At 34.6% G+C, this 21,282-nt stretch overlaps 1 protein-coding gene across 8 annotated transcripts in view; it reads left to right on the top strand.

The window, feature by feature from the left end:
• The window catches only part of LRRK2 (leucine rich repeat kinase 2), a 139,941-nt gene that overhangs the window by 40,374 nt on the left and 78,285 nt on the right, over positions 1 to 21,282 (top strand). For all 8 annotated transcript variants that reach the window (XM_046671874.1, XM_046671884.1, XM_046671892.1 and 5 more), the window contains 8 exons: positions 3,970 to 4,114; positions 4,260 to 4,399; positions 6,402 to 6,530; positions 6,605 to 6,775; positions 11,000 to 11,258; positions 14,379 to 14,567; positions 19,916 to 20,034; positions 20,734 to 20,803. In XM_046671874.1, the coding sequence (XP_046527830.1) occupies positions 3,970 to 4,114; positions 4,260 to 4,399; positions 6,402 to 6,530; positions 6,605 to 6,775; positions 11,000 to 11,258; positions 14,379 to 14,567; positions 19,916 to 20,034; positions 20,734 to 20,803 (1,222 nt within the window). The remainder of the gene's footprint in view (positions 1 to 3,969; positions 4,115 to 4,259; positions 4,400 to 6,401; positions 6,531 to 6,604; positions 6,776 to 10,999; positions 11,259 to 14,378; positions 14,568 to 19,915; positions 20,035 to 20,733; positions 20,804 to 21,282) is intronic.

Genomic DNA, 21,282 nt, shown 5'->3' with positions numbered 1-21,282 from the left:
GCTCTATAACCATTCTTCCTAAGTTTGTTTCCATCTTCTTCCTATTCCTACAGCTAAGTGCACTCAGTGTTCACTGCAAGTCCTTTTGTTATAATTTTTTCATTCATCTTATAGTTGTGTGAGTTTCTTTAAAAAGGGTTCATTCTAGAGCATTTTTTTTTTTAAAGATTTTATTTTTTCCTTTTTCTCCCCAAAGCCCCCTGGTACATAGTTGTATATTCTTCGTTGTGGGTCCTTCTAGTTGTGGCATGTGGGACGCTGCCTCAGCGTGGTTTGATGAGCAGTGCCATGTCCGCGCCCAGGATTCGAACCAAGGAAACACTGGGCCACCTGCAGCGGAGTGCGCGAACTTAACCACTAGGCCACCGGGCCAGCCCCCTAGAACATTTTAATGTTGTTGTTGTTTTTGTATTTGGACTCTTGAAAAAACAGTTTGGCTGGTGGTAAGATATTGGGGTTTTATTTTCTTTCTTTGAAAACTTCGTAGATCTTTCACAGTCTTCTAGTACTGAATGTTTTAGTGAAGTCTGAGGCCAGCTTGATTTTTTTCTCACTTTTAAATGACTTGATACTTTTACCTGGTTGCCCAAAGGATTCTATTTCTTGAAATCCATCCACTTTATTAGGATACATCTCAGTGTTAGTCTTGGAGAATGGTGTCTTCTTTCTAGCTACACATTCAATCTGTTTTTTTCCTGGAAAGTTTTTCTGAATTGCGGTGGACTTAGCTAGCAGCTAGGAAAGAGGCTGGTGTGGGCATTTTTCTGTTGAGCTGGCTATCTCACTTATTAGAGAAACCATTTTAATTGCTTATGTATTCTCTGAAAAAAAACTTTGGAAAATTATAGAGTATAGGTAATAGAATGTTTCTAATTAATGTCTGTAGGTGTCCTTCCATTTACACTTCCAAAAATTTCATTTGGACAACACTTACTAAGTATAAACTAGTACATTGATTTTAATCGCCATTTGAAAAGCAGTGCAATAAATCACTATTTTCAATATAGAACATTTGATAAATGAAAGAAAGTCCATTGAAAGCTTGTAAATATCATACATATATACATATTGTATGTATTTGCATATATATTTTTTCAAATATATGAAACTCAGAAATAAAATACCACTATTGGAAATTATTGAATAGTTTATTTGAGCTCCATCACATGTAATAATGTGATCCTCTGCCTTCTCTTTTTGCCTAGACAAATCACAGACTTTGTGTTGCAAGTTGTCACCATCAAATTGCACTGAATAGTTAGAGATTAGGGGAGCTCAAGGTAGCAGAACCAGTAGTTGAGTAGAAACTCGTTAGAGGACATGATGTTAAGGACAAGGATAGGTGCTTTGTAAATAGCAGTTCGATTTGATTTTTAGTGTAAAAAGTAAGCCTATGATGCATTTCGAGCTTGGGAGCAGGACCAACTACATAATTTGTGGGGATCAGTGCAAAATGAAAATGCAAAGCCCTTTCTTTAAAAAGTTTAAGAATTTCAAGATGGTGGCAGCAGAGCGTTAAACCAGGTGGGGCCGTTCTAAGCACAGAGACCTGTGTGACTGCACAGGTGCACACCCATGACGCCAGCCTCGCCCAGGAAACAGGAATGATGATATTATTAATCAAACGGAAAGTTCAGAATAACAATCTGACTTTTTACTTTTTTTGAGAAGATGATAAACTTTTTGCTTTGAAGGTCTGAGTTTAAGATACTAGTGTCAAACAAAGAGAAATGTGGGCTAGGAGCTTAAGAGAGTTTAAACTTATACTTTGAGTTATCTGCTCCAAGGTTTCTGTGTCTCGATTTTTTTTCACTAGTAACAAGGGCTAATAATAGTGTTTCTACATCAAAGGGTTTTTGCGACGATTAAATGAGTTAATATATATTAAGTGCTTAGAATGTCTGGCACATAGCCAGTGCTCCACAGATTTTGGCATTATCGTTGTGGTTGTTGCTATTGTTGTTATGGTGACTTGAAGCCATGTTAGTGTATGAAATCCCATTCGTGAACAGAAGGGTTTTAAGAGAAGGACTTTGGAGAAAGTTTGGAGTTGAAAGAAAGGGATTGTCAAGGAGATGGGCAAATGAATGGTTTTAAACTTTGAGAATAATTAGGGGCATGATGTGTCATGGAAATCAAGGGAAGAAAAAGCAGCAATTCAGTTGTTAAAGGACTTTTTTCTTTGAATGGTTTTAATTCAGAGTGGTTAGGACAGAAGTCTGATTATATGAAATTAAGGGGCAGGGAGAATGTGGAGGTCGTGCGTGTAGACTTTTCTATTAATAAGTTTAGGAATGAAGGAAAAGTGGTAGCTTGATGGAATGGAAGACCAATTTAGGGACACTCTCTCCCATTTAGAAGTTTTTCATCTCTGAGGAGAGTGTTTAGCCCAAGGCCTGAACTGTGGCCTTCACTCAATGTTTATTGCATGGACGGTCAGTTATCTCATTTCATCCTCATAACAACCCTGCATTATTAGGATCATTTTAGAACTGAGAAAGCTGAGACAGACACGGGGCCATCCCTCTAGGTTCATTTGTACCACTTTGAATTTATATGAATATAAATATGTTTATATTTCTTGAATAACACCTTCTGAGCAAATACCACTTCTGGTTAAATATTTCCTTGATTTTTAATGGTCCTCAGATTCACAGAACTATTAAGTAATGGAGCCAGAATTTAAACCCAAATTTAATTGGCTCCAAAGCTGATATACTTTTACTACCCGGGAAGCTGATAAGATAGAAATAATGACAGGGAAAGGTGCCGAGGGAGGCAGGGATATGAGTGTCTTGTTGAAATGATGGATGAAACGATGTCCAAGCTGAGCAGTTAGACAGTGAAGGAGAAGTGCACAAGATAAGAAAATGATGCTTCTTCCCACACCCTATACCAAAACAGATGCTGAGTAAGGACCATTGAGAGGCGTTGAGGAACAAGATTGGGAAAGGAACAAAAATATGTTCATTGCCAGTATAGAAGTGAGAAAAGTTGGAAGGCAGAAGGTTTTGGTTGAAGAGACTACATCAGAGCTTGAAATCTGGTTTGAAGGTATTTCAGCTCTATGGTCTATCTAGAAGCTATTAGGTGGGCATTCACATCATGGTAGAAAATTGGAGAGCACTATAGCAAAGCAGAGATGGCCAGTGTAAGAGTTAGCTATGTCGCAAACTTCAAAAGACAGGAGGTGTGACTGTGACTGTCACATGGTTGGAAAGTGTGTTGACTGTTTTCTCCTCAGTCAGTGAGTACGGTGGCCTGGAGAAAGAAGTGGTGTCCATTAGAATACTTGTAAATAACGTCAGACCATTTAGAGGAACTGAGATTAACGGGTTGGAAGGGGTCGTAATTAAGATCCTGGGCTTTTAAGGCAGACACCTTTATTTTCATGTCCTAGACCTGACACTAGCTGTGTGACTTGAGTGCTTGTTCCCATGTCTTTAAAGTTTGATAAACCTATTGCATAAGGCTGTTGAGGGGAAAAAATGAGATAAGGTGTGTAGAGCACTTAAAGAGTGAATTCTCAATTAGTATTTTCTGTGGTCAGAGGCAGCATTGCATTTTACTGGTTAAGTACGCATGCTGTGGAATCAGACATCCTTGATTTGCTCTCACTTCAGCAATTTACAATCTGTATAACTTTAGGAATAGTTGCTCAACCCCTCCAACCCTCAGTGAACTCCTCGTCTAATGGGAATGATATTTGTATGTGTTTAACAAGATTATTGTGGAAAAAAATGCATTTAAAATATTTAGCACAGTGCCAGTCACACAGCGCAGTCAATAAATATTAAAATGTTAGCTCTTATCTTTAATAATAAAGTGTTAGTAATATAAGGCAGAATCAAGGCTACTAATCTTTATTTAGACTACTGGTTTATATTTTATCAGTCTGTAACTGGCTTTAACTAAGGTAAGTATTAAGAACTCATTTTTAACAGCACTTAATTGTCCTTTTGATTTTAGTTCATTGGAAATCCTGGGATTCAGAAATGTGGATTGAAAGTAATTTCTTCTATAGCACATTTTCCTGATGCGTTAGAGGTGTTATCCCTGGAAGGTGCCATTGATTTGATACTTCATACACTGCAGATGTATCCGGATGACCAAGGTTGGTACAGTTTGAACTCAGGATTTAGAATAGATTTCTATAGGCCTTTGAATAGAATAGATGTTGGTTGGATGTCTTTAAATTTTTTCCTTCAGTTTTGAGATTTAAAACAATTAATTCTATTTTTTTTCTTTTATTCTTCTAGAAATTCAGTGTCTGGGTTTAAGTCTTGTAGGATGCTTGATTACAAAGAAGAATTTATGCTTCGGAACTGGGCATCTCCTGGCAAAAATTCTGGTTTCCAGCTTACAACGATTTAAGGATAGTGCTGAAGTTCAGAGTAAAGTATGTGCGTTATCTTGAAGGGAATTTGAGATCTTGCACAGATTTCTCTTGCACAGCAGTTGGTGTGATTCCAGCTTTGCTTTAATGGGGATATTCTAGTTAATTGAAAACCATTTATCATTTTTTAGTATTTTAATTATAGAAGGTGAAGGGAATTGGATTGAATCTCTAAAGATCCTATTTCATTATTAAATCTCTAAAATCAGCATGTAAATTGGCCATTTGTCTTTTCCATGAAAGAGCAAAGAATGTGCTAAAGAAATTCCAGCTAGCTGAGCTTTATTTGCTTAGATTTTAGATAAATAGAAGTTACAAATATTCCGAAGTTTGTCATTCTCTGTGTTTTATGCCTCTTGATTTCTTTTCTTGCAGTGAAACAATATTTTTAACATTTTTCATCAAGCAAAATTTAAAATGTAATGTATAATAACTGTCCTTATAGGGAATTCAAGATATTGGTTTAGGGTTAGTTCACGGGAGATTAAGAAATAAATTGTCAGGTTTTTTTTTTAATGTTAGCAAAACAAATAGTTTCTTTAAGAGTTTCTGCCTTGCTTGTGGTTTTTTAGTAATGGAGTTTGCAACTTTCATAAACCACACTCAGCAAATATTTTCATAAATGGCAACATTGACCAGAAATAAAAATATCTAAGTTCTAACCTTTGCACAGACGTTATTTGTAAATGAGATGATGGATGTAAAGTTTTTTTAATTGTAAATTGCTGAACACACTCAATTCTTAGATTAAAAATAACAATGTGTTTTATAAATCTGCTTTTTATCATGTGCCTCAGCTTAGGCTGATTAAAGCCAAGGTAGAATTAATTAAAAATATCCTAGGGAAGGAAATGATTTTGTGCAGGTGTGCAGCTCTCGTTACTCAATATTAATTCATGTAGGCATAAATTTTAGCATTTCTATAGTAGAGGTTATAAACTATTGACCAGTGGGATGAATTTGGCCTGCCGACATATTTGATATGGCCAGTTCTGTGTTTATAAATTTTGTTTGAATTATGTGCCTTCTACACATTTGCATTACTTGCCTTGCTGTGGCCTTCTTTTGAGTTTGCGGGAACCTCTGCTGCAGAGGTGGGTGGACCACATGTCCCTCAGAACTGCATAAATTAAGACTACTTCTCCTATCAAATGTTAGTAAGTGTTTGCAGAGACATTTTAAGAACTCAAAATAATAATTTTCATATTTAGACTATTTCATTAATATTTTACATTGAAAGATAATAAAAATTTAAAAAGTTCAGTTGATCTTTGGCGAGTTTACCCAACCTAAATGACAGTAAAGTGAAAAGTTCATTTTTTCCTTAAAACGTCACATGGGTGGAGAGCCCAGAAAACTCTTGGGAATATGCTTGACGTGGTCCTAAAAGTAATGATGTGACTGATGAGTTCTTTATAGATAATTTGCTGTGGGGATGTAAACCTCAAAGCGCCTTCAGACCTTTTCTCAAAATGAATGAAATCCACGAGCTCAGATTTGTCTCTTTGAGGTTAAAATTTCAGAAGAAAGTACAAACATGTTGGGTAAATGCTGGGCTATCAAGAGAACCTAATCTGCAATCTTGTTATAAAAAATTCACTTTACTGGCTTATTTGGGACTGCAGCCTCACTGATTCTGCTGTTCTAATCCTAATTAATATCTCACTTTCATCTTGTAGGCATGGCTTCAGATAGAGATCTTTAAAAGCCAAATGTTAGTGGATTAGGTATTTTTTTCCTGCTTTGCTAGATTATGGTTTGTTAACTAGCACTTCATTCTCTGTGTGGTTGCTGTATTTCTTAGCAATGAGAGAACAAGGCATATTTGTAGGATTATTTCAAGGTTTACAGCTTTAAAGTGCAAACCCAATAAATATATCTACTTACTTAGTGAACATTCCAGATTTTAAGTATCATATACAAACTTTCTGTTTTATGTTATTTATTTATTCATTTTTGCCTGTAAATTCCTATGTTATTAATATTATTTTTGGTCGCACTTTAGGGATTTCAGGCAGTCTTGGCAATATTGGAACTGTCAGTGTCTTTTTCCAAGCTGCTGGTCCAGCATGCCTTTGACTCGGTAATATTCCATCAGCTGTCTTCCAGTATCATGGAACAAAAGGATCAACAGGTACAGTATTTGTCACCTGCGTGCCAACTGTTGTGTATTTAGCTGACTCTAATCCTCATTTCCATTCTTTTTAGTTTCTAAACCTTTGTTGCAAGTGCTTTGCAAAATTAGCTATGGATGATGAGTTAAAGAGTGTGATGCTAGAGAGAGCATGTGATCAGAACAACAGCATCATGGTTGAATGCTTGCTTCTCTTGGGAGCCGATGCCAATCGAGCAAAGGAGGCAACTTCTTTAATTTGTCAGGTAAATGCTCAATGCCTCACTTTTGTCTTTTCTCTATTTTTTGACTCTGCCATTGTATAACTCTTACTTATATCCTATTGTTCTTTACCACAGAATTTATCAGTTTGTTGCACAATTGCTTGTGATTTGTAGTAGGCGTTCAGATTCACAGAATTTCAGAAATAATACGGTCCTTTAGGTATTATCCAGTCTAATCCTTCATTTTACTTGTTTACTTACCTTGTTAGGTTTATAAATAACTTTTCAAATGTGTCTCCTACTATACATCTCTATACAAATTGTCCTCTAGCCACAATCCATATAACACACAGTTTTATTTTGTTTTGATCATTTTTTCAACCATTTTCTCTCTGTTTTCAGTTTCTCGGTCTGGAAAGTTCTTCCCTCAGGGCTGTGTGGCCATGTAGGCTGTGTACTGCACACTTTTGGGGGTGCCGTTCATATTGACATCCCTGTTCTTGGCCCCCCTGCAGTTGTGTAGCACTGTGGCCCTGCCTTGCTTCTCTCTTTCCTTGTGTGCAAATACATCTATCTAATTGTTCTACTCTGCCTTCAAAATCTAACTCAAATTCTCTTTCTTTGATAAAGCCCTCCTAATACCTCTTGGCCTCCATACAAAGTAAAGATTTATTTCTTCTGTAAGTCCACGACAATTTGTGTACACCTCTTGTATATTGTGTGAGTCATATGAAAGTAGAAATGTATAACGTTCATCTTTGCATCATTCAGAATATCTAACTCATTGCTTTACCTACAGTATGAATTCAACAATATTTACTAAAGTGTATTACATGTTATTTCAACTTAGTCTTCATTATATAAATTTTAGTTTATAATAGCATTCATGTAGCACCATGTATATTTTCTAGAAATTTAATATTTCTAACAAAGCAGTTATGTAGTGATTTAATATGTATTATTAAATAACCAGCAGAGTACTATGCTTTCCAATAATTCACTTTTAAAGCCGCCTTTTATTTAATTTCCCACTAGCCTATGGATTCAATCAGTTTTTCAACTGTAAGATTAAGTTAGTACTAATTAGCAATCTCCATAAAAAGAAACTGGAGCTGTAACTCATTTTTGTGCACAATTAATTTAGGCATTAAAACCAAATAAATAATCAAATTACTTAAATTTAGTCAAATTTCATTTAAGCAAGCAACATTAAAAATACTTGCTTCTCTGTTATTAAAGGTAATTACATTATTTCCCTTAATAATTTAATATGTTTTTATTGCATATCTTTTGTGTGATCTGCAGAACATTGCATTAATGTTACTTGGATATGCCAAAGAACTGAAAAGAAACTTCCCCTTGATATTTTTCGTCAGGGAAGCAACACACCCAATAGCACCCGAGTGCAAATACTCTACATTCTCCACAGGAAGTGCTTTCCATTCTTCTCAATTTGTCCAAATCTTTTTATACAAAAACCTTTTTTATGTTATTCTTCTTTCCGCATTCTTTTGGACTTAATGCGCTTATTTGTATCCTTTCTTCTTAAAACAAAATCAGATCTTTACATCCATGGATGTATTAAATTTAAAGAATTTATCTTAGTTGTCAGAGATTATTTGTATCTAGCAAATAATAACTATTGATTAAATATTGTGGGTAGATTGATCAAACATGCCTTATTTTGCACTAGAGCATCTAAGATAATCAAGACTATTTATGTACCAATGCTGCGTAATTAAAAACTATTCAGAACAAAGATGGAGTTAAGCTTGTTAGGCTTTCTAAGGAGAATTTAATGATGTAATATATGTGATTGGTAGAGAACAATATGGAAGATTAACACTGGACGTGAAAATGCATGAATAGAGACTTGAAGATAAGACTCATCAAATCATGGTGGGAAGAGCAAGTATAATGAAGTTTAAATAAAAATAATAAAAAATACTTCTGTGGTGTTCATTACCACCTTGGCAGTGCTCTGAGTCCTTTACACAATTTAATCCTCACAACCACCTTAGGAATAGGTTCTAGTGTTATCCCTATTATACAGGCAAGGAATCGAGGCACAGAGAGGCTAAATGACTTGCTGAAGGACACACTCCTGGTAAGTAGTGGGAAATCCGCCTCCTGAGCGCCTGCTTTAATCTCTTGTCTTACACAGCAGATTCACGGTAGTGGTGGTGGTGGGGTTGTTCATTTCATTCTCAAATGCTAGTTTGAAATATTGGGTTTTGATTGTGGGCTGCATTAATTATAAATTAGAAGATGAGGAAGAAGATTCCAAAGAATAGTAAATTATTCTTTTGATAATCTTTGATTATATTCTGAATTATACTCATTATTATTTAAATGCAAAACTGTATTTCTGAGCAGTATTTTTTCCTATTACTTTCATAATTTTATTTCTTTTGTCTGATACACTTTCCTATATCTCTCTCTCTTCATGCACCATATGCCTAAAGTCAGCTTGGATTGTTTGGGTCTCCCAGGGAAAATATCTCTACAAAAATGTGTTGAGCATCTTCTATGTGGAAAGCACAGGCTACAGGAGAAGGCATTTGTGATTGAGTTTTTTGGCCCCTCTATCCCACCATCCATTTATCCCTTCCTCCCTTCCTCCCCTCCTCCTTTTCTTCCATTTAAATTCCATGTGGGTCCTTAGAGAGGATTTTAGTAATTTACTGGTTAAGTATATTTCCTAGGCATTGTGCTAAGCTACAGAGATACAAATTGAATTGCTGTCGCATCCATGCCTTTCTTTTTAGTTGTAAAAATCACAGGCATGTCTGGTTCAGTATGTTAAGTGCCTTGTTAAACAAAATGGGATGGGACCCTGGAGGAGGAAGGGTGTATGTGTCCTGGGAGGTTGGTAGCAAGAACTTACTGTGCGAGAGACTTTGGAACTGTTCCTTCAAGAATGAACATCTTTTTGCTGGGTGAAGAGCAGAGTTAGACATTTAGGGCAATAGAAATACCATAAATCAGGTAATGAGGTTTGAAAAATTGCATGTTGTGTTTGTGAGAATGTCCTGGAACAGAGGAATTTTAGCTTTTTAAACAGGACAGTGGGTTGATCATATCTAAAGTAGAAAGGTACTATAGTGGCTCTGGGGAGAAGAGGTTGAAGGTAGGTGATCCTGGAGACTGGGCATTAAGTTGGTGCCATCAAACCACAGAGCTTTCCCTTCAAATCTCTTGAACACACTATAGTTCCAGAGAATTAAGCAATTTTCCCCAACCTCCTTCTTTCCCTGACCTGGTACCCTGGATCTTGAGGTCTTCTTTCCTTTGCATTTTTTAATCCTTACTTTTGGTGGTGAAAGGAGCACAGGCTTTGGAGCTGGCAGGTTTGACTTCAAATCCAAGTGTCTCGTTGACTAGCTCTAAGGGTTTGGATAAATCACATACCTTTTCTAAATATTCATCTATAAAATGGGGGTAATAATTTTTATGGCATATGGTTTTTTATAAGGATTAGAGATCTTGTGAACAGAATTTAGCACAGTCCCTGACATATAATATTTCTATGATCTACTACTTTGATCTTCTAGTTGATGAAACATCACCTTCCTTTGCCTTCCAGAAGCTATTCCTGAATGTGCTATGCTCCAGGTTGCTAAGACTTCTCTCTGCTTGCCACACTCACTCTAATTTTTGTAGCATCTAGCATGCTAACCCAGCTTGAGCACATGCTCTGAAAACATCACATTCAAGGGAAGGTAGAAAGCTGCGAGATAAGGTATTTCTTCATTGAAATTCAGATTCTTGTCCTGGAAAACCAGAAATGAATGATGGTTATCCTTTGCATGTGGCATTAACAAATTTTACAATATTTTTAGTCTCATTTAGTTATTCTCTGTCATGAGTGAAGGCAGGGCCGTAGCATTTACTGGGTTAGGGTACTAGTTTCCTAGCTGTCTTCAAACGAGCAAACAGAAGCCCAGAAAGTGTAAGCCACATGTACTGCTGGTGGAGCCAATTCTTCTGACTTCAAGTCTTTGAGCTTTTTCTCCATATCGTGTTGCCTCTTTCATGCTAACTGACTCTCATGTGGCAGATTGATTTATGCTAATCTGATATTTGTGGTGCTAAGCTTATTTTATTTTCCTCATCTATTTCAAGGATGGGTTTTGCCTTATTTTACTTTGTTTCAATCTAAATTGAAAAGTGTGGAGGAAAATCACACAAAGTTTGATTGACTACTCTCCCAAAAGGAAGAAATCTAGGTTTTTAATATGCTTACCTTCTTTTTGTTTTTAATAGGTATGTGAGAAAGCGAGCAGTCCCAAATTGGTGGAGCTGTTACTGAATAGTGGTTCCCGTGAACAAGATGTACGGAAAGCGCTGACAATAAGCATTGGGAAAGGCGACAGCCAAATCATCAGTTTACTCTTAAGGAGGCTTGCCCTGGATCTGGCCAATAATAGCATTTGCCTTGGAGGATTTTGTATGGGAAAAATTGAACCATCTTGGCTTGGTCCTTTATTTCCAGATAAGACATCTAATTTAAGAAAAGAAATGAGTAAGTATGAACAGGAAGCTTTTGGTACAAGTCTTATTTTTAGTAGTATTTTTTTTAAGTCACTAATCTTTTAGTTATGTTTCATTCCAGTTTGGTGCAATTTAAGGCAAAAATATTGCCAATGTTTGGATATCTTTTTATTTTTTTGGTCATGAAATGCTTGAAAATGATATTATATTTAAATTCTTTATGACCCAGCAAAGACATATTTTATGAAGATAGAGCAAAACAGTGGAAGCCTTCTGAGGGGTTACTTTTCTTTTAATAAATTTTATTTTTATTATAAAAGTAACCCATGCTCATTTTAAAAATAATAAAGCACAAAAAATCATAAGGAAGAAAATAACAATGACTTATTTTCTCTCTTATAGGTAATCAATGTAAATTTTTTCCTAGACTTTTTATGTGCTTACATATACATATGCATTAAAATGTACATGCGGGAACAAATGCTCATATATACTTTGCATTTTCAAGTTAATGTACTTTGTATGTCAATTAAGGATGTATTTTCTTTATGTTTTCAAACATATATATTTTGTATATAGTAAGTATATTGATGACAAGTTGGCATCATCCTCTGTGAACGTTTTGGTCTTTTTGTCTGTCTCAGTTATTCCCAGTAAATGTGTTTGAAAGCTTGAGCTCCCAGCCTTCCCTCTGCTAACTTACTCCCATGCCTGCCTCCTTGCCCACAGTGATATACTCTATGACTCTTCACCTTAAGGACTCTCTTGTTAATAATGGATTTGCTTTTCTGTTGTTTTTCTGATGCACATAAATGGCAAAACTCCATTTTTGGTCAGTCCAACAGTCTACTTTTTCCTCACTTTCACCGAGATAGCCAAATGCTGCTAGAGAAAAGTATCTATCCATGTATATTGGTGCCTTTACAAATTCAAGGTCTCCAGCCTTCCAGTGGGCCCTAGAAGATCCAGTCAGGTTGAATTTCCCTGTTTCTTAAAAGCTTCACATCCTCTTACTTTCAGGTTTTTCCTAGTGTTACTCTCTCTACCTAACACCCTTACCTTCTCTCTTCACCTGACTGTCTCTTTGTTCTTCCTGCCTCAGCACCATATCACTTTTTACAAGAAAATTGATGTCACCCCCTACCCCAGTGATTGCAAAGCATTCCACTGCATGAATGTACTATGATTGATTTGAATAGTTTCTTTTGGGGAATACTTATGATTTTTTTCCTAATTTTTTGCTATTATAAACAATATTTTAATGTGCATCCTTGTACATAATCTTCTATGCACATTTAAGAATGCCTGGATCATGGATTCCTGTGGGTATATTTATAAGAAAACATTTGTGCTCACATGAATTCTGGGTGGAAGGTCCTCCTACAGGCTTCTGCAGCACCTTATTTCTTACCTGTACAAACACTTATCACATTATATAATTGTATTTTTTCCTTTTATAATCTACCTTTTGGTAGCTTGTATGCATCATAAAGGCAATGCCAGTTTTTTCCCATTGTTGTAACCTTAGCATATATACTAGTTTTTTGCTCATTAAATATTTATGGTATTGGTAAAAATAAAAATTTGGTGATAAATCATGTTGATAAGCATATGTGGAGACAGGTACATCACACATTATTGATATGAATTTAAATTATCTAATTTGTCAATTTGGCAATATCCATCAATATTTTAAATGTACATTCATGCTTTTTTGACCCAGAAATGGGAATCCATGATCCAGGCATTCTTAATGTGCACAAAAGATTTTGTACAAGGATACACATTAAAATATTGTTTATAATGGCAAAAAATTATGGAAAAAATCCCAAGTATTTCCCCAAAGAAACTGTTCAAATCAATCATGGTGCATTCCTGCAGTGGAATGCTTTGCAATCTTTGCTGGGGCGGGGGTGGGGGGAAATCTAGCAAATCCAAATATCTGGATATAGAATGCATTATTAAGTGAAAAAAAGAAAGCACAGAAGAGAGTTTTTAGTATACTAATATTGGTGAAAACACAATTGGGATATGGTAGTCATACATGCTTGAATATGAAAAGACTATGTCAGGAAAAAACTCCAGAAATGGGTTTCCTGGTTGCCTCTGGGGACTTTGGAAACTAATGAAACATGGTTAGATCCCATGTTTTATCACTTCAACCAGTCTCATGCAGCAACCTGCTTACTTTGTTCTTTGAGTTCTGTTAGAGAGGAATTGTGGGCCCATTGGAGAGGAATGAAGGGAGATTTACCATTCACTGTATTCCCTTTGTTCTGTATGAAGGTTTTTTTTTTTTTTTTTACCATTGACAAGTCTTACCTAATTTAAAAGGCATAATAATGCCATTGATTGATGGAAGAGCATAGCCATAATTTTATTGGCATCTGCTCTGAGTAGAGAGCATTTTGGATTCATAGCTTTAAAACAGCTTTAAAAAAGCTTTAAAGCTTTTTCAGGTACTACTTGACTGAATTGCATATACATATTATCATGTGAGCTATAAGAGTAATATTTGGAAGAATTTTCCAGGTTATGTGTAGGACAAAGAGGACTCTGCCAACTTATTTCTTCATAATAGAGCATACTATGAAATATAATAAAATAGCTAGAAGAATGTTAACTTTGAAATTCTATCGTTTCCCAATAGAATGAATCACGTAGCAAATAGTTTATAAAAATAAGAATATCATTTATTGAGCATCCTCTATTTTCTAAGTATCGTGCTAAACATTTTATCTGCAGCATTTCCTTTAATCTTTTCCATAACCCTAGGCTGTGTGTATTGTTGTGTTCTCTTTCCAAGTGAGGACACTGACACTCAAAGACCTTGTATAACTTGCAAGTGGTGCTACTAGGATTTGAGCACAGGCCTGTCTAGCTTCAAAGCCCAGCCACTTTCCTGGGTCAAGTTAATTTCATAAAGATTCAATTTTGATGCCAAAGCTTTGTATGAATTTTTGTGATTTTTAAAAAAGTTTAAATTCACCACCTGCTACTTATGCACTATCACAATTGTAAAGTGACTTTGGAAGTATGAATAAAAAATTCTCTAGAAATACGAAAATATATAAGGAACTTTGGTATGATATGTGTTTATGTTTGTGTGATTGTTAATGTCTAAGTTGCTGGTGTATCTTTTTATTTTTAGATATAGGATCCACCCTGGCAAGAATGGTGCTCAGATATCAGATGAAAAGTGCTGCCGAGGAAGGAGCAGCCTCAGGCAGCGAGGGCAATATTTCTGAAGAAGTACTTGATAAATTTGATGAATGGACCTTCATTCCTGACACTTTTGTGGACAGTGTGTTTGGTCAAAGTGATGACCTGGATAGTGAAGGTATTTATTATAAAAAACTAGTTCCTTTTGTGTTTTAAAACTCTTAACATACTCGTATTTAACAATAGGAATTGGGACAAAAACCTGATTTAATTCATGTGAAAAAACTTGAGGAGCAATGTGTTCAATATTGGAAATAGTTAATGTTTACTAATTCCAGTTAAGGCAATGACTGTCCAGAAAATACATCTCTGCACTACTAAATGTTATAGTACTGCCTATAATTGGTGAATGGGGACTGGTGCAGTGGAAACGCTCTGACTCACATTGGAATTGGATTCCATGTTCCGTCATTGACTAGATCCTTTTGTGGCTTGTGTCAGCCCCTTAGCCTTATTAAAGGTAATGTTGCCACCCTTGCAGGATTATTTCTAGGAATTAGAGAAAATGTATGTAAGGGATCTGGGAGAGTACTTGGCAAATAGGACTTGTTTAATAAAAAATATTTTCACTTTATTAATATTAAAAATAATATTAATATTTTAATAACTCATTTGAGGTAACTTTAAAAAATTGACATGGCAAGATGTATAATGACGGTGACTAGGGCTGGCATATTTCACACAATGCAGTCTAGTGAAAATGGGATGAGGTGCTTTTTTATTAATGTAGTGTGATTGAAAACATTGGGTGATAGAATAAAGGTGTTTGAGGAGGCAAAAAGCAAGAGTTATTCCAGAATCTCATGTCTCAAGTCCAAGTATTTTTTAAAACCAACTTTAATGAGATATAGTTAACATAAAATAAAATACACTAATTTTAAGTATGTATTTTCATGGAATTTTTGAAAAATTTATATATTCATGTATTCATCACCACTATCAAGTTATGCAACATTTCTATCATCCAAAAAAGGTCCTTTATGCCTCTTCACAGAGAAGGCCTTCCCTCCCCAACTTTGGCCCCTAGCAACCACTGATCTGCTCTTTTCACTGTAGATTTAGTATTTTCTCAAGTTTCATGCAAATAGAATCACACTGTGTTTCCTGTGTGTGAATAAAGTCTGGCTGTTTTCCAAAGTGGTTGCACCATGTTGTACTCCCACCAGCAATATATGAGAATTCTAGTTGTTCTGCATTCTCATCATTCTACAGCACTTGGTGTAATCAGAAAATTCAATTTTAGCCGATCTAGGGGAGGTGTAGTCCTAGCTTATTTGGGTTTAGTTTTCATTTCCCTGATGACCATTGATATTGAGAATCTTTTCATGTTCTTATTGGCCATTCATATATTTTCTTTGCAAAGTATCTGTTCAAATCTGCTAACTTTTAATTGAGTTGTTGTCTTATTATTGTATTATAAGAGTTCTTTCTTTATTCTAGATAGAAGTCCTTTGACAGATAGATGAATTGCAAATATTTTCTTGCCATCATAACTTGTTTTTTCATTTTGTTACTTATTGTTCAAAGAGCAGAGGTTTTAAATTTTGATGAAGTGCAGTTTTTCAGTTCTTTCTTTCATGGTTTGTGCTTTTTCTATCCCATTTAAGAAATCTTTTCCTATCCCAAATTTGTGAATATTTCCCCCTGTGTTTCCTCACAGAAGTGTTAAAATCTTAGCTTTTACATTTAGCTCTGTAATGCATTTTAAGTTAATTTTTGTGTATGGTGTCAGTGAAAGATTAACATTTATTTTTTCCACATAGATATCCAGTTGTTTTAATATCACTTGTTGAAAATACTGTATTTCCTGATTGAATTAATGGCATGTTTGTGCAAATTATTTGACCATTTAGGTGTGATTCTATTTCTGCATTCTTTAATCTGTGCCATTGATTTATATCTTTATCCTTGTGCCAATGCGGTACTGTCTTGATTACTGTAGTTTAATAGTGGGTCTTGAAGTCAGATAGTGTAAATCTTCTGGTGGTGTGCTTTTCCAAAATTTTTCTCATTATTCTAGATTCTTTGCATTTCTGTATACATTTTGAATCAACTAATTTTATGCTGGGATATTTTTTAGAATTAAATCTATAAATATATATTTAATGTAGAATTAATAAATAAATAATATATTACTATTCTATAATATAGGATTAATAATTTATTTCAATTAAATCTATAAATACATTTGGGAGAATTGATGTCTTCATAACTTAAGTCTTCTGACATATAAATGTGATATATATTTCCATTTATTTTTCATTTAAAGTTTCTCTCACCAGTGTTTTGTACTGCATCTTTTTTGATGCTATTATAAGTAGTATTGTATTTGAATTCCCATTTCCAATAGTTTACTGCTAGTATATAGAAATACGGTTGATTTTTTTGTATCTGAATATTGTATCCTGTGGATTTGCAAAACTCATGAGTTCTAACAACTTTTTGTTGACTCCATAGAATTTTCTTTGTGCACAGTAAAGCCATTTGCTAATAAGGACAGATTTACTTCTTTATTTCTGATTTGTGCATCTTTCTTTTTCTTGTCTTATTGCACTGGCTAGGACCTCCAGTACTATGTTGAATAGAAGTGTTAAGAGTAGGCCTTGTTCTCTGGTTTCCAAACCAGAGGGGTAAAGCATTCAGTCTCTCACCGTTAGGTATGATGCTATCTGAAGTTATTTTCATAGATACCCTTCATCAGGTTGAGGAATACTTTTTATCACTAGTGGATGCTGGAAAATTCTTTTCTGCATCTGTTGAAATGAGCATATTTTCCCCCTTTATTCTGTTAATATACTCACATTGATTGATTTTCAAATGTTAAACCGACCTTTCATTTCTGGGGTAAATCTCACTTGATTATGGTGTATTATCCTTTTTATGTATTATTGGATTTGATTTTCTAAAATTTTTAAAAGGATTTTGCATCCGTGATGGATGTTGGTCTGTAGTTTTATGTTTCCTTGTCATTATGAGAGTAATGCTAGCCTCTTGAAATGAGTTGGGAAATGTTCCCAACTCCACTATTTTCCAAAAGAGTTTGTGTGTAGGAGAGGTTTTATTTCCTTCTTAAATGTTTGATAGAATTCACCAGTAAAGCCATGTAGGTTTGGAATATTTTTGTGGGGGGAGATTTTTAATTATAAATTTAGTAACTTTAATAGATTTATGGTTACTTTGATTTTCTATTACGTCTTGCTTCAGTTTTTGTAATTTATGACTTTCAAGGAATTTTCCCATTTCACATAAGTTGCCAAATTTATTTGTTTAATGTTTATAGTAATTCTCTTATTGTCTTGTTAATGTTATTAAGGTCTGTAGTGATAACTGATTTTTAATTCTTGACATTGGTAGTTTTTGTCTTTCCTTTTTTTTTCCTCTTCAGTCTAGATCAAGGTTTATCAAGTTTATTGATGTTTTCAAAGAACCAGATTTTTGTTTCATTAATTTTTCTTTATTGTTTTTTCGCTTTCTTTTTCAATGATTTTTGCTCAAACTTTTATTTCCTTTATTTTACTTATTTTGATTTTATTTGGCTCTTCTTTGTATAGATTCTTAATGTGGAAGCTTAGAACACCTATTGTTAGACCTTTCTTATTTTATAATAGAAACATTTAAGACCATACAGATCCTCTGAGCACCACTTTAGCTGCATCCTACAATTTTTCTATATTCCGTTTATGTTCAGTTTTGAAAATTTTCTGATTTGCTTTATGATTTTTTTCTGACTCATGTGTTATTTAGAACAGCATTGTTTATTTTCCAAATATTTGGAGATTTTCCCAGATAACTTAATCTTATTGGTTTCAGATTTAACTTTGTTTTGCTCAGAGAACCCACTCTGATGATTTCTAACCTTTTAAATTTACTGAGACGTGCTTTGCAAACTACAATATGGTTTACCTTGTGAATGTCCTATGTGCAATTTAAAAGAACATTTATTTGGCTGTTGGGTCAAGTCAATTAGGTCAAATTGTTTGTTAGTGTTTTTCTGTATCTTTACTGAGTTTTCTTTCTACTCATATTTGGGAAAGAAATGTTGAAATTGTAATTGTGGATTTGTTAATTCTCCTTTCAATTCCATCAGTTTAAGCTTTGTGTATTTTGAAGCTCTGTTACTGGGTGCACAAACTTTAAGGATTGTAATTGGGTTTTTTTTTTTTTTTTTTGGTGACTTAACCCCCTTATATTGCTCGAAGTTTGCATTTAGTATCATTTCTTTCTTCCTGAAGAACTATCTTTGACATTTCCTGTAGTGCAGGTCTATGGGAAACCTCTGTACAGATTACTAGAGCTCTTTCCATGACTCTGCCCCAGAACTCCCAGCTAAATTCGTTTTCATGAATATTGATCTCCAGCTCGTCATCTCAGGAAAGCCCTTGGGCTTTGTTTAAATTTCTTCTCCCGATGCCTGTGGCCCTTAAATTGCCTCCAGGCAGAAAGCCAAGGTGATCATAAGGCTCACATAATTTGTTTCTTTTCATTCAGAGATTACACAATCCTGGCAACTGTCTGTTGCCCAATGTCTGAAACCAGTTCTTTAAAATATTTTGTCCAGTTTTCTTGCCTGTAGAGGGAGGTTAAGTTTGGTGCTTGTTATTCCATCATGGCTAAAAGAATTCTCTCAAAGTGTTTTTAAGTAAAGGAAGACATTAGAAATGCTAACATAAAAGTAGTTGATTTGTGGGTATGTAGATTTTGTAATTTGTTTTGACACTTAAAATTAATTCTTTATGCTTCTAAGATAAAAAGTGGTGGAATTTAAAATCTCATAATTTTTCAACAATGCCTCTACATTATTTATCCTTAATAATATGATTTATTTATTGATCTTTATATTCTTGGTAACCCATAATTTTCAAATTAGTTCTCATCTCTTCTCTCTCAAAACAATATTGCCAACTAAACTCATTGTGTTTATTTTAATGTCATTCCATAAATGAAATCATAAAATATTAAAATCAAATAGAGATTGCTGAATGTTAAATAATTTAAAGTGTGATTCCAATATTTAAAACAAGATTTGAAAATTTTCTAAGAAAAATTCAAAGAAACAGAAAAGAGGAACTTTGATCAGATTTGTGTATGAACTTTCTCTGCTTCCTGTACATGTATGTATTTGTTATAACAAGTGTAGCTATTTTTTTACTTGGCTCTTTCCTACTGTACTATGAGCTCATATGAGGCATGGATTATTTTTCCTGCTTATCTTTATCCGGCACTTACTCAATGTCCAGTCTGTGACAGCCATTCAGTAAATATTTGTGGAAGGAGAGAAATATGGTTGAATTTGGAAAATGAAAAGGCAACATGTTTGTCATTTCTATTTTAAAGATATTACAATGGGAATTGGACAATTTCCATTAATGAAAATGTGTTTAATCTTTCATGATTAAACTATGATTCTAGCCTTTTATGATTGAGTCAGTGTTTTTTACTTGCCTTTATTGTATCATTTAAAAACAGGAAGTGAAGGCTCTTTTCTTGTGAAAAAGAAATCAAATTCAATTAATGTAGGAGAACTTTACCGAGATCCTGCCTTGCAGCGTTACTCTCCAAATTTGCAGAGGCATTCCAATTCATTGGTAAGTTAAGTTGTGATTATGTTGTGTGTTTTGTTACTGATATTCTCTGGATAACTAAAATTATGTGCCAAAGCTAAGTGCTGTTGGTGCAGAAATTTGCTAATTCTCTTTTGTATGGAAACATCATATACAGAATATATTCATATATATAAAATTATGTACATATAACTTTAAATTTGCATTTGTAGACCTTTTTTTTTTGAGGAAGATTAGCCATGAACTTACATCCGCCGCCAATCCTCCTCTTTTTGCTGAGGAAGATTGGCCCTGAGCTAACATTCGTGCCCATCTACCTCTAATTTATTTGTCGGCCGCCTGCCACAGCATTGCTTGATGAGCATTGTGTAGGTCAGCGCCTGGGGTCCTAACTGGCGAACGTGGGGCTGCTGAACCAGAACTCACGAACGTAACCACTATGCCACCAGGCTGGCTCCGCATTTGTAGACTTTTGAGGCATGTATGTAGATGTTTGGGGGCGTATATTACTAAGTACACTTCAAACTGGTTTTACCCTTTTTTCTTTGTAGAGCTCTATGTCTATGGAGCCCAGGCTAGGTCTGTGTCTTATGGTATGGCTTGGTCCCATGAATACTCTAGCTAGAAATCTTATAGTGATTCCTAAGGAATCCAGGTAAGAAGATGTTCTCTTTGCTCATAAAATGGCAGTGATTTTATTCTAAGTGTCTATTTGTTTAATAGGGACCCTTTTTTGATCATGAAGATTTACTGAAGCAAAAAAGAAAAAAATTGTCTTCAGATGATTCACTCAGTAAGTATTTGACGGAAATCATAAGTAAATAGACATTTTGAGCAGAATACAGTGCTTTGTTAAATTTCCTCTAATTATTGAAATTTTATTCGTGCCAATTTCATCTTACATAACCTTCAAATTATATTTAGCTATTGAGTCCATAGACTGTAAAAGAATGAAATACAATTATAGATTTAAAAGTTTACCTTTTATGGTGTTATATAAGATACGTATCCTTTCTACTATTTTTCTGAAATGTAAATAATACCCTCACCACTGCCACTCTTCATCCCCTTCTCCAGGTCTATTATTTTTTAATGGTACTTATACCGCCTGATTAAATATTTATTATTTAGTGTCCATCTCTGCCACTGGGATGTAAGTTCCATAGTTTGGTTTTCTACTGAATCTCCAGTGCCTCGAAGATAGCCTGACACTAGTAGGTGATCAATAAATGTTTACCAAGTGAACTTAAATTACTTGCTTATATTTCCATT

The sequence above is a fragment of the Equus quagga genome, chromosome 1 (assembly GCF_021613505.1).
Source record: "Equus quagga isolate Etosha38 chromosome 1, UCLA_HA_Equagga_1.0, whole genome shotgun sequence".
Classification (NCBI taxonomy): Eukaryota; Metazoa; Chordata; class Mammalia; order Perissodactyla; family Equidae; genus Equus; species Equus quagga.
Note: the sequence above shows the minus strand (reverse complement) of the source record. Positions and strands in the feature narration are given on the sequence as shown.